At 38.0% G+C, this 15,960-nt stretch overlaps 1 protein-coding gene across 6 annotated transcripts; it reads right to left on the bottom strand.

Annotated features, from left to right (window-relative positions):
• Nucleotides 1–4,019: 4,019 nt before the first annotated feature.
• On the bottom strand, nucleotides 4,020–14,819 carry taf15 (TAF15 RNA polymerase II, TATA box binding protein (TBP)-associated factor). 6 transcript variants are annotated; one of them, XM_058744924.1, is made up of 16 exons: nucleotides 14,689–14,819; nucleotides 14,217–14,250; nucleotides 13,982–14,024; nucleotides 13,817–13,886; nucleotides 13,598–13,745; nucleotides 10,699–10,832; nucleotides 9,264–9,408; nucleotides 7,941–7,975; nucleotides 7,369–7,401; nucleotides 6,267–6,376; nucleotides 6,061–6,190; nucleotides 5,831–5,971; nucleotides 5,663–5,738; nucleotides 5,502–5,581; nucleotides 4,696–4,810; nucleotides 4,020–4,605 (listed from the first exon to the last, which is right to left on the bottom strand). In XM_058744924.1, the coding sequence occupies exons 1-16, from the start codon at nucleotides 14,696–14,698 to the stop codon at nucleotides 4,566–4,568; spliced, it is 1,344 nt and encodes a 447-aa protein (XP_058600907.1). In that variant the 5' UTR covers nucleotides 14,699–14,819; the 3' UTR covers nucleotides 4,020–4,565. The 6 variants fall into 6 exon arrangements, with proteins under 6 accessions (XP_058600907.1, XP_058600906.1, XP_058600908.1 ...); XM_058744923.1 differs by having other exon boundaries at nucleotides 13,817–13,889; nucleotides 14,689–14,817; XM_058744925.1 differs by having other exon boundaries at nucleotides 10,723–10,832; nucleotides 13,817–13,889; nucleotides 14,689–14,815.
• Between the last annotated feature and the right edge of the window lie 1,141 nt (nucleotides 14,820–15,960).

The raw sequence follows: 15,960 nt of genomic DNA, 5'->3' as shown, positions 1-15,960 counted from the left end.
CACAGTATAAAACAACGCCAATATTACAAAGTGTATAAATCACTCATTTTTCTAAAGGAATATTGTCTAACAGAGACACCAGCAATAATAATATTTATGAATTATTCGGGTCATCAATCATCAAAGTAAATAAATATAGTAAATATTGGTCACAGACACGAGATTTGCTTTAACCCTCTAAAGGACTAATTGTGAATTCACAGCTTAAAAAAATAACTGACTTTATATTTTACATATATTTGGGAGTAAAATCATTTTCCAAAATTAGTTTTCTACATCTGACCTTTGACCTTCTTTTTAGGGTTCCGTCATTTATAACTGACTTTGTCCCATTAGGGTTAATTATTTTTGCCAAACTGTCTGAAACTTCACACACAATCAAATGCTTTTTCACTATCTGAAACAAACTGAAAAGGTCTTACTTACTTACTTGCAGTATATTTGATTTGGAACTCATGCATGAAAATGTCTAAAACTTGACACAAATTCAGATGCAATTTCACTGCCTGAAAACTATGTCTTTAACTTTAACGTTAACTTTAACATTGTATTTCATCTTGGAATTTTGAATAAATTAATTATTACTCTTGTTTTTCAGTGTAGTCCACACAACCCACACGTACGTAGATGCTAACTTGTGCAGTCATCATTGGAGCATCGCTGCCTGTCAGTACAGTATTACCAGTAGACATTGGCATCATGTAATAATCTAGATTACTATATAATACTTGATGGATTCTTCTTCATCAGTCAGGAACCCAGGCGTACTTTTTGATAGAAATCTTTCCTTCGAAAAACATGTTTCTAGCATTTGTAAAACTGCATTTTTCCATCTTAAAAACATATCTAAATTACGACCTATGCTCTTAATGTCAAATGCAGAAATACTAATTCATGCATTTATGACCTCAAGGTTAGATTATTGTAATGCTTTATTGGGTGGTAGTTCTGCATGCTTAATAAACAAACTCCAGCTGGTTCAAAATGCAGCAGCTAGAGTCCTTACTAGAACCAGGAAGCATGACTCTGTCCGTTTGATAATACCTAGAATATCAAAATCGACTGCGGGCGGCAGATCCTTTTCCTATTTAGCACCCAAACTCTGAAACAATCTACCTAACACTGTTCGGGAGGCAGACACACTCTGTCAGTTTAAATCTAGATTAAAGACACATCTCTTTATCCTGGCGTACACATAACACATTAATACGCTTCTATTATTCAAATCCGTTAAAGGATTGTTAGGCTGCATTAATTAGATCAACCGGAACCGGGAACACTCCCCATAACACACGATGTACTCGTTACATCGTAAGAAGAACGGCATCTACGCTAATATTAGTCTTTTTCTTTCTTATTCTGAGATCACCGTAGCCACCCGATCCAGTCTGTATCCAGATCAGATGGTGGATCAGCACCTAGAGACGACAAAAGTGGAACTATTGCAAGTTTACTTCAAGTATACTTCCTGCGCCCACTTTTCCGCGCCCCACCCATACGAGTCACTGGTGTTTGGTGGAGTTTTTGACTCAAGTTCTGCATTTAAAGTCACACCAGAGGTGTTCAGCTTGGATCAGGACTTGGCTTTCTGCAGACCAGTCAAGTTCTTCCACACTATATGCTTTTATAATTATATGCTTAAAAATTAAGATTTGTACTCATGGAAATTACTAAAGTAGTCAAACCTGTTCACTAGTTCACTTCTGGCAATATAGTGTGTGTGTATTCTGTAAAGTTGAGGAAGAAACTTTACTTCATTTATTCTATCATTACAATCAGAATTTATGTTGTTAATTATCTTCTTTTATAAAATATGCTTTAAATTTTTTGCTGAAAGATATTTCTGTATATCAGTGAGCATGCTATCGATCTTGTTTTCACAATTTCTTTGTGTTGCATTGTAAATGTTTTATTCACAAAAACTAATTTCTGAAGATGTTACCTAGATTTGGTGTCTTTCTTCCTGAAATTTAGCTTATTGTTAAATCTTTTAAAGTTTTTGGTAACAATAACAATGAGACGTTTCTTAAGGCTTATAAAGACACTTTCTATTCTGATTGAGGTGTTATTTATTTTACCTTTCCTTTATGTTATTGTATTTCGATGCAGTGCTGTTTCTTGTTGTATTTTCTTTCTTGCAATTAAAAAAAAAACCCCATCAGGTTCCCGTTCTGACAAAGGAAGTTAAAAACACTAGGAAACAGTTCAAGGGAGTGATGGTGAGGTGAAGCATTGAAGCGTTTCAGACAAGTGCTTCACAAAAGGGTTCCTTTCCTTACAGTACCACCTGGTGACCAAAGAGTGTAAAACAAGCAGATACATTACAGATGACCTGATGATCTGTAATGCGTCTGTGATCTGTGATAACTGGCGCAAAATACAGTGTAAGACTTACAAATAACGGTGAAGAAAAAAAAATCAATTTCCGCATAGACCAACCTCTATTTATATGAATATAATGTGCATTTTCTAGTGGTATGATATATATATATATAATGATTGTATAACATAATATAACATAACTGTGTAATAAACGTATTGGCTTGAAATGAATGGGGCTATCAAATGTGTAAATGCTCGTAATAGGCAGGAGGGGCAATATTATTAGTCTAAAACTGGAAAATGGCTGGGTTTCAAAGGGCAGAGGACTGTGAATTTACAAGATTCGGACCGCTTCCTGAGCCAGCAAACTGAACATCATGTCACAGTTGCTGTGCTGCATGGGAATGCTCCAGACACTCACAGTACCAATGTGTGGCTTCCCTTCTGACACCGACAGGAGGAAAAGAGATGCATCAAGTTTTCTTCAATTCACATTTATTTGTATAGCACTTCTTAACTGTGTAATGTTCATATGGCAAAAAATCCCCTAAAATTATACAAATCATGCAGTTATGTAGCATCATGTAACAAGGAGCACAGAGCGATGATGATGCAATCACGTTGATTACAATGCAAGGAAAATTCAGCAGTTGTGTGTGTTGGTTCACCTGAAGTCTTCGGAAGAGTCAGCAGAGCAATTTAGCTACTGGTTACAACAAAAAGTGGCACTTTTTCACAAAGTTAAACTTTCATTTTTTTTTGTGGATTCCAGCATTCAATATGTATTTATGATTGGGGTGTGAATAAATAAACAAATTTGTTTTAATCCCCGTTGCAATTTACCGCTTCATTTAGGCCCATATTGCTCGTCATGTGTTATGCTTATTTCAGTTTATCTATACCAGCTGTTTTAAGTCTTCAAATTTAATTAAAATAAAACAATTAAACCGATAATATGGGAAACCCTAGGGTTCTGTATAAAACCTTTTTCCTGGCTACAAAGAACCCTGAAGGGTTCTATATGGAACCTGTCATTTCAGGGGTTCATGTAGCACCTGACAGAACTCTTTAAAGTTCTATATAGAACCTTTTCTTCGAATATAATAGTAACCAACAGATTCTCTCTGGTTTAAAATAAACACCTTGAAAAGATGGTCTGACCCGCTCACACATGTACTGCTGTTCTTCTACATGCATTGTTCTCTATGAAACTTTATAAAAGGATGAAATTGTCAGAAGATCCACGTGGCATCACCCTCCGATGAATCACGCAGATTTACTTAAGAGATTGTAGCCTCATCTTCAAACATCGGAAAGATCAACTAATAGATCTATTAAAGTTATTTGAATGCTCTCTTTGGTCAGAATCAGAACAGCAATGTTAACCATTAACAAATGGTTTTAAATCGTTGTTTATGACCCATTATTACTATGGAAGAATATTCCAGTGTCCAAAATTGCAATTTGAAATCAGCCACAGATAGAAACAGACCTTCATCTGTACCCTTGTTTTAACAAACTTCCTTTTATCTGTAAGGTTTTTACTTTAATCATTTTTAATGAGGTGCACTCAGTATTTCACTGGTTCTTATTCAACCAAGCAGAGGCTGGTATTTGATAAATATGTAATGTGCAATTATGACACTAAAAATAAAGGAGTCAGATTATATTGTATATATAAAGCACTCACATTATAATTTTTTTGCAACTTAATGTTGCTATTTATTGCATATAGTATAATGTATACTACAAAAAGTAAATCATAAAGACAAAAACAAGTAAGATCAAAAGGGTGTTTAATATTTTTTGCAAAAAAAAAAAAAAAAAAAGAAATCAAAAACAAAAAGAAACAAGTAAAACGGTTTGTGTTGATTGATTTTTACAAAACAATAAGCATTTCACAAATCTATCACACACTAAATGCCGGATTCAACAGGTCAGGAAATTAAAAAGTAACAAAAATAACATCTGGCCCCTCCCCTTTCACCCAGAGCAAAATGACCCTTTAAAGCTGATCTGTGGCCAGTGCTGCCACTTCCTTACAGGACTAAAGCTGTACAAAGTGGCAGAGATCAAATTCATCCAGTTCCCTTCACTCAGCCCCTCACAGTAGATTCAACATTTATGGGAAAAAACTGCTCATTTCAGACAGTATATGCTCATGCAACAGAAAGGATTGCAGACACAAACCTCTCCCCGTACCCTCTCATCCCCACCCCACAATAAACACGTCTGGAATGGCTTCAGTAAGGCCGGCCTCGTCGATCCTCTCTGTGGTCTCCCCTTTAGGATGCAATGGAGAGGAGCATTACTCAACGTCAAAGAAAACTCGTGATAAATCTGATTGACTGCAGAGCTGAGGGGTTTCAATACCTTCCGCCCATTTTGTATCCTCCACGGTCTCCACCTCGGAAGCCTCCTCCTCTGCCGCCTCTGAAGCCGCCGCGGTCCCCGCGGTCTCCTCCGTACCCGCCTCGTCCGCCACGATCTACAGCAGTCAGGTGGAAATCACAGCAGTTAAAGTGATGTGGATAACTTCTGCTTGACATGAAACAGCACTCACGAGATACTTCGGCAGAGCAGCGCAAACTGCTGTCCACCACAGACCAGAGCAGTTAAAGGATTTGGGACACTGTGAATTCTGAAAAAAGGCAACATTGCCTTAAATATTGAAACGTGAATCAAAATAAAATAATTCCAGGATAAAAACTCAAAATTGAATTTTAATTTTAGCCCGGTCTGGATCTGCCTTCTCTTTTAGACAGAAAGCTCAAAGTCTCCCACAAAAGGATTTATTCTAACTCTGCAGATCGCATACATGCACAAACAGCTACATACCACACTAAAGAAAAAAGAAAAATAGAAATCTTGCAGTTATTAAAGGGGTCATATGATGCGATTTTTCTGAGTCTCGAGTTTACATATTTGCAAAAGGAAAAAAAAAAAAAAAAAGTCAGAATTGTATATAGTTAACATCTCAATTCTGAATCAGAATTGCACAGGAAAATTGTGTTTTTTCTTGCAGTACTGAGTTGGTCACAATTTCGTTTTTTTCTCCACAGAATGGCAAGAAACAATTTAGAGGAATATATACACACACACACAGTGGAAACCAGCTTCCTTAAACTGCTCCCTCTATTGGACAATTGTTTCAGCTCATGTACAAGCGTCACACTTACCATCTCCATCACCTTCTGGCTTTGGCGTTCCACACCTGTTGCATTCATATCTTCTAGCAAAGTTCATGTTGCCACAAGAACTGCAAGAGATGGTTTAGCAATAAATATAATGGGACGACAAATCCCTCTCAAAAAAACACAAATAACTACATGCGCCAAACCTGTTGGGACAAGGCCAGTCTCCACCCTTGACATCAAATGAGGGACCTCCACCAAAGCCACCTCTGCCTCGAAAACCTGAGCAAATGCACAAAACAGCAGAAATATGACTTGCAAAACCACTGATTGGTCTTCTACAAGCAGAGTAGAGTCAGATTTACAAATCCTACCACCACGTCCTCGTCCACCACCTCCTCCTGCTCCTCCACCTCCTCCACCACCACCAGCTCCACCTCCTCCTCCTCTCTGGGTGAATTCAGCTCTTCTGGTAGCAAATGACACCTTGATGGGTTTTCCATTGAACTCTTTTCCTGTATTCCAGCAAAACAAAGCAGCCACAAATCAGCCCCATTGTTTATAATGCTACTGAAGTCAAAGAGACAGCAAAGATGATTCTTACCATCAAACCAATCAATGGCAGCTTTGGCTGAGGGAGGATCGTCAAACGACACGGTGGCTTCACCCTTCAGTCGTCCGGTGGCTTTGTCAGTGTACAGATTGATCATAGGTTTGCCGGTCTTCTTATTGACCTGTCAGAGCAGATCTGCTGTAAATCAGGATTCTTCAGGTCTGTGAAGTTCATGACCGTCAGGTGAGAAAACTTGCCTTAATGATTCCAATTTGCTTGAAGTAGTCACCCACTTCCTCAGTGGTGATGTCTTCACTGAGACCTTGGACAAAGATGGTGTTATTGTCCGAGTTATCCTGATCGCCATCTGTAATTGGGAAAAGGAACATATTAGAGTTGAGACACTGTTACAATATTTACACACCATGCCAACCAAAAATATAAATGAATACATATAAAAAAAAAAAAATATATATATATATATATATATATATATATATATAAAACTCTTCATGGCAACCCATCAAAATAAAGGTTTGGTTTGACTTTAAGAAATTGTGACAAATATTACTGTTGTACAACAGAATGTATACCTTAACGCAGGGGTGTTAAGACACCGTTCCTGGAGGGACAGAGCCCTGCAGCGTTTAGATGCAACCCAAATTAAACACACCTGATCCAACTAATCAAGTCCTTCAGGCTTATTTGAAAACTATATGGTTTGTGTGTTGGAACAAAACTCTGCAGGGCTGCGGACCTCCAGGAATGGAGTTTGACACCCCTGCCTTAACATAATGCCATTACTACATATTTATACATTGATTAAAATAAACAGTTTTATGCCTTAATTTCATTACCAGAAAAATGTAAATGCACAATTACAAAAAAAAAAAAAAAAAGTAGTCACATTTATATAGCGCTTTTAACAATACAGATTGTGTCAGAGCACTTAACAGTATCAAATTAGAGGATAGAGTGTCAGTAATTGAAAATTGAGTATTTAATCTTGTCATTGTACATTAAAGGCATTTCATGATTGAATTCAGAGATGTCATTGTCTAGCTCAGTTTAAATAGTATCTGTGCAACCAAACTGGCGATAATGGCTAGAAATGAAGTGTCCCCAACTGAGCAAGCCAGAGGCGATAGCGGCAAGGTACCAAAACTCCCTCCGAGACAGAATGGAGAAAAAAACCTTGAGAAACCAGACTCGGTCGGCACCACTTAAAAAAATAAAATCTTGAATAATTTTTCAAACCCTGATTTTATAGGGCCAACAATATTCACTGAAAGCACTGCTCTCTCTCTCTCTACAACGTTCTCACTTTGAAATTTAGGGTGAAATGTTTTCTGCACTCACCTCCATCATCCTTTTGACCGTAGTCTCTGGTTCCTGAAAAACAACAAGACACGAAAGGAAAACAACTTTGAGAACTTGGGAAATAACATGAAGTCATGAACGTTTATTTCACTATAGTCTATGAACAATTTATAAAACCAAACTGCTTTGCTATGTAGTTTTGACCTTTACAAGTGAGTTTACTCTATGCACCAGTGTGTCCAAAACTGCTGCACCATTTCCAACACCTTTGTACACCAGATGAACTTTTCTGTGAGACTAGCAAAATTAAATGAGAAGTATTCATCTAAATCATGTCTCTTCTTCACCATGTGCACAGTTGGCATCCAGAACACTGGCATTTAATTCAATTTCCTCATGCAAGAAGACCATTTTAAAGAGTAAAACTGGGTAGTTGTTAGACTTTAGCCCACAAGAGCATTACCAGAGAGGACAGCAATAAAGACAATAAGGTGATGTTCCTTTGGGTTGACATAAAATGGTGGCTCAAGAGCTCATTTGTCAGCTAATCTTTCTGTATTGTTTTTTTTTTTATCTCCTTTCCCCAACTGAGACAGATGCTCATCACTTACCACCGTAATTTTTGTAGCCACCACGGTCACCACCACTGCAGAGGAAAAATTGAAGATATGATGGCTTTCCATTGTTGAAACCTGGGAGCGCAAGGCTCCCTCTTTATCAGTATTCCATTCATTGTTTACTACTGAGGAGGAAACGGCTCCCATTGACAGATGGGTTAAATATGATCGGCCAAATGTACATCAAATATTGTAAATTGAAACCGAAGGCGGCAAGCCTCTTTGCCAATTAGAATTGAATCCCAATAGAATATTTTTTTTTTGGTTGAACGTCAAGATTTGATGCGACTAAAACCAGAGCAGAGCACGGAGGACAACCTCCCTGCTCCCTCGAGTTCAATAATTTACTCTAGATTTGAGCGTCTAACTGTTGTGGCACTCGTGTAGACGAGCACACATTTTCCTTCCATTATGAGTGCTTATGAGCTCCAATGGCTGAGGTCCAACTTTAATTTCACTCACTTTGATACCTGTAGTATAAAATGTAGACCAGTTAACACAAAAAAGAAACAACACTGTACAGACACCGATTCAAGTGGAGTGACTGAGAACTGTTCCTTGCAGCTGAACTTTCCAATGTGAACACTCTCCCAAAGGGAAGCAGGGAAAACTGATGGAGACCAGAAGAAATGAGCACTAAAAACTGGATTTCAACCAGGTTCCAAATCAGCATTAAAGGCTTCAGTGGAAACTTCAAGATTGTTTTGCCTTTTCTTCAGAATTAGAATTTAATTCAAAAAGGAAACCTGAGAAATGCATAAAAAAAAAAAAAAGAAAATGCATAACTTGGGGCTCTCCTTCACAATGTCAAGATTTCACCAGGCTTCTGATCAATTCTCATGTTTAAACTGATCAAGTCAGACTTTAAGCTCTTACTGATTCTAGAGCAGATGAAACCTTGAGGGAAAATATCCACAGATGTGACAGTTGTTTTTTGCCATACAATCCTATGTGTGAACGTGATGCATTTTAATGCATAAAAATATGGACTACAGATGGAGACTAACATTACTGCTGTAGCCTAAAAGCTATTTACAAGCATCATACAACTAACTACAATAAAGTTAATGACATTCCATTGGGTGGACTGTCACTTCATAGAAACAAACAGATGGTGGGTCCATAAAGACCACAACCACTTCAGATAATAAAAATAGACAAATCTCCTCGTGATACTAGAAAAATATTTGGGTTATCCACACCAAAATAAATAAACCATTTAAAAAAAAAAAATTTTTTTTTTTAAAAATGCAGGCCTATGTGCAGTGTTGATTTTTAACAGTGTGAGGCGATACCTTCTGGGGTGATCAGACTTACCCCATACCGGAGGGTGGGCCGCCACGGCCACCTCTGTCATAGCCTCCGCGGTCATAACCACCACGATCAAAACTCCCACGTCCTCTGCCCCTGTAACCCTCCGTCCTGTCCGAGCCACCGTCATCGCCAAACCTCCGGCTATCACCTGCGGAGAAGAGGAGAGACGCGATTTTGGATTTGCTGCCAAGCATTAAAGCCTGGTTTCACAGACAGGGCTTAGGTTAAGCCAAGATTAGGCAATAGATCAATTAGGACACAAGTATCTTTAACTAGTGTGCACCCTGAGACAAAACAACAGCACAGAGATGCACGATATTGGATTTTTGCAGAAATGAGGATATTTTTCCAACTCATTTTGGCCGATACTCATATCTCCCTTTGTTTCGAAACAATACCAGGTCTCTCCTGTGCAGAGATAAACAATTTTTTAATTTTGGTTGGTCTTTTGCAAAAACTAATTTGTTAGAATTAAATAAACAATTAATGAAGTTTTTATAATGAGATTTCACAGAAAGCTGAAATTAACTATAAATCAATTGCTGCGGTTTTTTCCTCGGATAAATTCAGTGCTAACCTTAAATTTTAACTGTAGATTTAACATTTGTAGATGGTCTAAAGCAAAAGAAATTTGAAAATCTTTTAGAGCCCCTTGTATTTAAGTTCATAATCTGTTTGAATTTTTTTTTTTTTTTAAATTACACATTAATGAACAAATCTTCATATATAAAATTACTTCATTTACAAGTGTCATGTTCGTGATTTTTATTCATGTATGCTATAGATTCTGAGATCTATAACTTATTTTATGACATTGATTAAATAAAGCAGTACTCAATCTTAACATTATTTGTGTATTTAACTTTAGTTTTATACAAGTCGGCCAACAGCACCTCCTAAGTAAATAAAATCTCTTACCAGACCTGGGGAGGCTGTTGCCGCTGCTACAGCAGGTGTTAGTGACCATTTACCCTTCTGTACAAAGGACGCGCCGTTCTGTACGTGCATTCTTAGATGCAATGCGGCGATCCAAAACAGTGAATCTAATCATCACTCAGGCAAACGTTAGCTTCAAGAATGACCACACTGCTGATGTGATTTTATCACTATCAGACGGCAAGCACATGAGCCATTCGGTTAATCGGCAAGGCATATCGGCATACATTTTTCATATCGGGCTGATGTTTACATTAAGCCATTATCAGTCAATTCCAGTATTGTTCCAATAATATTGTGCATCCCTAATAGCACTGACATAGATCAGTCAGTGCAAGTTTCTTTCCGTTAAAACAGCCCAGACATATTTTAGTCTAGGACTAGGTTTAAGCTTGGTTTGTGAAACCAGGCGTATGAAACTTCCCACAAAATCAGACTAAACGATCCAGATTTTTTTTTTTTTTTTTTTCCCAATTTAGGTCTACGCGAGTTACAACGTTACCATCATTGCGGCGCACATATCCACCTTGAGACCCCCCGTATGAGGCACCGGACTGGGCGTACGCTCCTCCAGCAGCACCTCCTCCTGACTGCTGTCCATAAGATCGCTGCTGTCCATACGACTTATCACCATAACTGCAGTGAGACAATAGAGGTGAAGAGGTTTAACAATTATGGGTGGGTAACAACAGATTTTCTGATGCATCATGATCCTTGTTGACCGTTTAAATATGCTGGTCCTATTGACAGCAGCCAAATGAGCTTGTGGTGATTTCCACTTCAGGGCCCCACACCATGCAATGGACGACCCCATCCAGGGCTCGCAAAATCGCTAGCCCGACATCCCGGGGCTATTGTGTTTTCCAGTCGGGCTACCAAAATGTATCACCGCCTGCCCGACGGGCTCCTTAAATACAGATCTCCCGAGGGTCCTTAAAAACTCTGAAAGTGAGTTGTATCAACCTTAAGGCCATAAAAAGTTTTAAATACGTTAAATGGTATAAGAAATGTCTTAATTATAATTTCAAGAGGTCTTACAGTTGGGGACGGAAAGACAAGAGTCGCGATACGGCCGGATTAAACTTCAAAAGGCAATGATGTCATTGAATAAATATGAGCGCTGCATGTTTCAAGTCAAAACGCGGCGCGGATGTCTTTATGTGAATGTATCTGAAGGGAACCGACTGTCCTCAGAAACGTGTCGTTGGCATTTTAATTTCATTTTACCTATAATTCCTGATAAAGCAGCGTTTATGAGCGAGGAGCTGCTTTGTGTACAGCGTTTCCGGGGAAACCGCAACATTTCAGCGCTCCTGAAGCGCCACCTCGTGGCAGAGAGTGAATTTGCATTTCTTGCCGTTTATGGTCAGATCAATGCAAATATCAACTCATGTTTTTACGCAGCAAACACAGTTGTAAATAAGTTGATGTGCCTTCTAAAGATCTAAACAATTAAGACAGTAATATTTATACGTTTTAAATTAACATGATTTATATGCTTGATTGATCCCTTTTCATAAAAACGGTCTATAGCCTGAAACGCTGTTGTATAAGATTTTTGTTTTTGTGAAAACCTGTATCTGAACTGTAAACCATGTAATTTTATGGCTCAAAACTGTATGTTACCATAGACATTGTCCAACCCCGCTCATTCGGTGTTCATTTTACTTGTGCAGCTCTTAAAATGGGTCATAAATTGCCTTAAATATATTTTTAATTCTGCAGACACCCTGTAAATAGTGAAATAAAATTCCTTCATATTTGTTGATATTTGTGTATTGAAAATATTTTTGATTGACATTTAAACTCCTATCTGATTTTCTATATTAAAAAAATAAATAAAAATAAAAAGTAATTTTTTAGTTCGGGCTAGTTAAATTAATTTTCGGGCTACCAAAATCAGAAGAGTACCTGCCCGAAGGGCTACCAGGGATTTTGAAATTTTGCGAGCCCTGCCATCTATACATTACATCGTATGAAACACAGCTGTCTCTCTCACATATAGGGTTGGAGCTAAACTCTGCAGGAACATGGCCAATCAGGAGCAGAATTTCACATTGCACTGTAGTAACTATGAGGATTACACCGTTACAGGGCTATGCATTCTGTGGAAGAAACCAGTGGCATATGAAAAATGCTGTTTACATGTTTCAGAACACTTCCTGCAGAGACCCTGTAATCAGCAGAGTAAACATACTCATTTCATCAATAATAAGTTTGTGTTTAATGCCATTCCAGCTTGCGTGGCTATTTTCATGGCAAAAAATATTATGGCTGAATATCATGTCATCAACTTATTTTTGCTAAAAACTCCAAAACTATATTTGGCTTAAACTTGGTTAAAAATCTCTTCAAGAGTTAAAACCAGCATAATCTAATAAAAATGCTTAATGGATAAAGGAATTCTGCCGAGAGAACATATTGGAGGATCATCCCCCCAGTATTAAAAAAATAAATGAATAAAACTTGTGCCATCATGGAATAAATATTCTACAGCGGGTATAAACAATCTGGTCCCATCGGTTAGAGCAGTGGTTCTCAAACTGGGGTACGTGAGGTGACGGATGGGGGTTTGCAAACAAATTGCTGAGCTTTGGCATTTGTTTTAATGTTACTTTAAGTTGGAGAACAATTAAACTGAGCATGCATTTCTAACAAGCAAAATGCCGCTTCTAATATAGAACAGGAAAATCGGAGCGCCGTAAACGGTCAAATTACAACAAATTACCTCATCTTTTGAGGTCAAAACTGACTGCATCCACACAAGCATGTGTGTGTATTATAGGATGCCCGCATATGCTGCTTTAGCAAATCGCGCTGCTGTTCATTGTATCTTCAAAGTAGATTTGTTTCGTTAGTGAATGAATCTGCAGCTTTGAACGATTCGGAGAGTCCGTGATTAATAACCCATTCATCTACAGCGGTTTTCTTTGTCTTAATGAGCGAAGCATTCATTCAGTGACGGTGACTTGCTGCCACCTATTGGCGATTTTAGTTTTAAATCTACAGGTTTCTCTTCGTTAACAATTTATTGCTTTATTACATTAATACACTTAATGGCATGTTAAGAATGACAAAACGATATAAAATTAATAAGGCTAGAAAAACTTTGCCTCCCTAAAATTTAAAAAAAAAAAAAAAAAAAAAGCACCTGTAAATCAATTTAAGTGGGCAAATATTGTCCCTTAGTGAAAAAGATGTGACTGCGGTAAGTGGGGGTACTCAGAAGAATGTTAAATGCCCCAGGTGTGAAAAGTTTGAGAACCACTGGTTAGAGAATTGAAAGAGGTTATTTTATCACGTCAGGACTAATTTCATGGAGTATTCACTTGTATATAGATCCCACTCTGTTTGTCATTTGTTACCAATAATGAGAGACAAGCAGTAGTCAGATCTCTCACCCGGACGAGGATTCGGATGCCTGCTGTCCATAGCTGTCGTAGCCAGGCTGCTGAGGAGGTGGCTGCTGCTGCTGAGGAGGTGGTGGTGGTTGCTGCTGACCATAAGCAGCAGAGGAGTAACCCTGAGACGACTGGCCAAAGCTCTCTCCTTCAGGAAAATATCAATTACACACCATCCATCATTAAACACATTCATTAAAGCACGTATAAAGCACATACCACCAGACTGTCCATAAGCACTGTAACTCTGTCCACTGTAAGAGCCGCTGCCATTACCCTGACCATATCCCTGCTGGAAAGACAAAATCATCACGCTCAAACACACAAATATACACAAATACATTCATATACACACATACACTAAACCATATAATGAAGCATTACCTGTCCACCTGGATAGGCCTGGGATCCGCCATACGATCCGTAGCTGCACAATCAAAAAAGGGGGGAAAGTTACACATCCTGAAACAAACTAATGAGCTACCATTTCAAAAAGAACTAAAATCGTGGTACTGCATTGCCGCCACATTCTTGCACCAAAATATTTACCAAGTAACAGATATCTATAACAATTATTCATTGTGTATGTAAATGATAACGCCCGTAATCCGGCGCTTACCTTTGTTGAGCGCCAGGCTGACCGTAGCCTGAATCTGCGAACAGAAATAAACAATTAGGCAGAAAATGTGAAGGGTAAACAGAACTGAAACTGAAAGTTTTAAACAATTCAATTAAACGCGTACATAAGCGTGTGCATGTGACCATCAGTAAAAATGCTAAGCTAACAATCACACCACGCCATTCAGTAGCTAGCGGCTAAACGCTCGTCCCCGGTACATTTACATATCCACCGAGCTCGTTTTGTTTAACTAAACATAAGTTGAAAGTAATTAAAGAGACTTATGATTGTTTTTCTATCGTGGGTGAGGTTTTCTATCCAAAGATTATCAAACACCGCGTCGTCGGTTTAGCCGCTAATGCTACGCGCGCTGCGCCTATCATCTTTTATGTCTCTCAAAACTGAACAGCAAACAAATAAAAACCGATTACTGCGTTATAGACTACGATATAGTATAACCTTATATCTTTACCTGAGGCCATCTTTCTGAAGGAATTAAAATGAAAGACCACCTATTCCAAAAATAAAGAAATTAAAAATCCGGCAGGAGCGAACCACGCACTGCAGACTTCTTTTGAACTTTGACCCGAGACCGGATGGTACCTTCTACTTAGCGGGAACGTGTGGGTTCAGTCGTTTATTTGGCACATATAACAAATGAAATACAGCAGCAACGTTTATAAAGCATAATTTATGTCGAACCGATAACAGAGCGAATGAAAAGCATAACGTAATTAGATATATTTTGTCAAAATGTATTTGGATAAAGACCCCCGTCTCTTGGAAAGTGGTATCAACTTTGCGCCTTTTCTGTCACGTGATCTCCACAGCTTTGTGACGTCACGATACGATGGCGCCCGCTTTGTTTATTTTTCACGTTAATTATTTTACTGTTATATTACACAGCTAGGGCTGCCAAACGTCCCTAAAATACACTAAAGTTGCTAAAGATTAAATGCAGCGTCCCGTTTTTTCCCACCTGCATAATTACATAAACATATTATGGAGTTTGCAGTGTGAAGAATACTAATAACATAAACAAATCAGTTTCACAGATAGCAGAGATGCTCTTTGCTCGTCTGAGTGTGTTCATTCATTCATTCATTCATTTAACATGAGCTCAGATCCACCCGTGAAAAAAAAGAGACTCTCCAAATATAGGGCTTGCATAGGGGTAATAAAAAGTATTTTCAGTTATAATGCTATTAATCTATCATATTTACATAATGCATAAATACATTATAATAAACTATTAATACCCTCCTGGGAAAAAACGTTAAATACATTTATTTATTTTACAACACTGTGTAGTGCACCTTATGCATTCAGTCTGTTTGTGAAGAGCTTTGATTCATCATGTGTCTCTTTACTGTCTGTGTTATTATGGCAGTTCTCGATCTATGTTTAATATACAAAACAGATTTTAGTAGCAGTGTGGTTATGCAGTTTCAGCAGAAAGGGCCTTTGGGCTTACTTAGTAAATAGTTTATGTGGGACAGTATTAGAGGACAGCCCTCTAACATATTATTTGAAGGCAACTGATGGCAAGAGCAATCAAATAATATTCTATGTAAATATATATTAAAAAAAACAGTCCGAGCCAGGAATTCAGTTTTTATGGAAGCCGGTTTCTGCCACAGAATATGAGAATAAAACAGAGGTGCTAACTGCAACTTTCTCAGTTTTGAGAAAAAATAAATAATTGCTAGAAAGAACATAGAATTGCAATATAAATATGATCCCC

The sequence above is a fragment of the Onychostoma macrolepis genome, chromosome 15, assembly GCF_012432095.1.
Source record: "Onychostoma macrolepis isolate SWU-2019 chromosome 15, ASM1243209v1, whole genome shotgun sequence".
Lineage (NCBI taxonomy): Eukaryota > Metazoa > Chordata > Actinopteri > Cypriniformes > Cyprinidae > Onychostoma > Onychostoma macrolepis.
The sequence above is the reverse complement of the archived record's forward strand: the minus strand, read 5'-3'. Positions and strand labels throughout refer to the sequence as shown.

Excerpts from the sequence above, each read along its gene's own strand:
- taf15 (XM_058744923.1), bottom strand. Across the intron at positions 13,890-13,981 it reads AGGCCTATCCAGGTGGACAG|CAGGGATATGGTCAGGGTAA; the intron begins GTAATGCTTCAT and ends TTGTCTTTCCAG. Across the intron at positions 9,409-10,698 it reads ATATGTGCGCCGCAATGATG|GTGATAGCCGGAGGTTTGGC; the intron begins GTAACGTTGTAA and ends TCTTCTCCGCAG.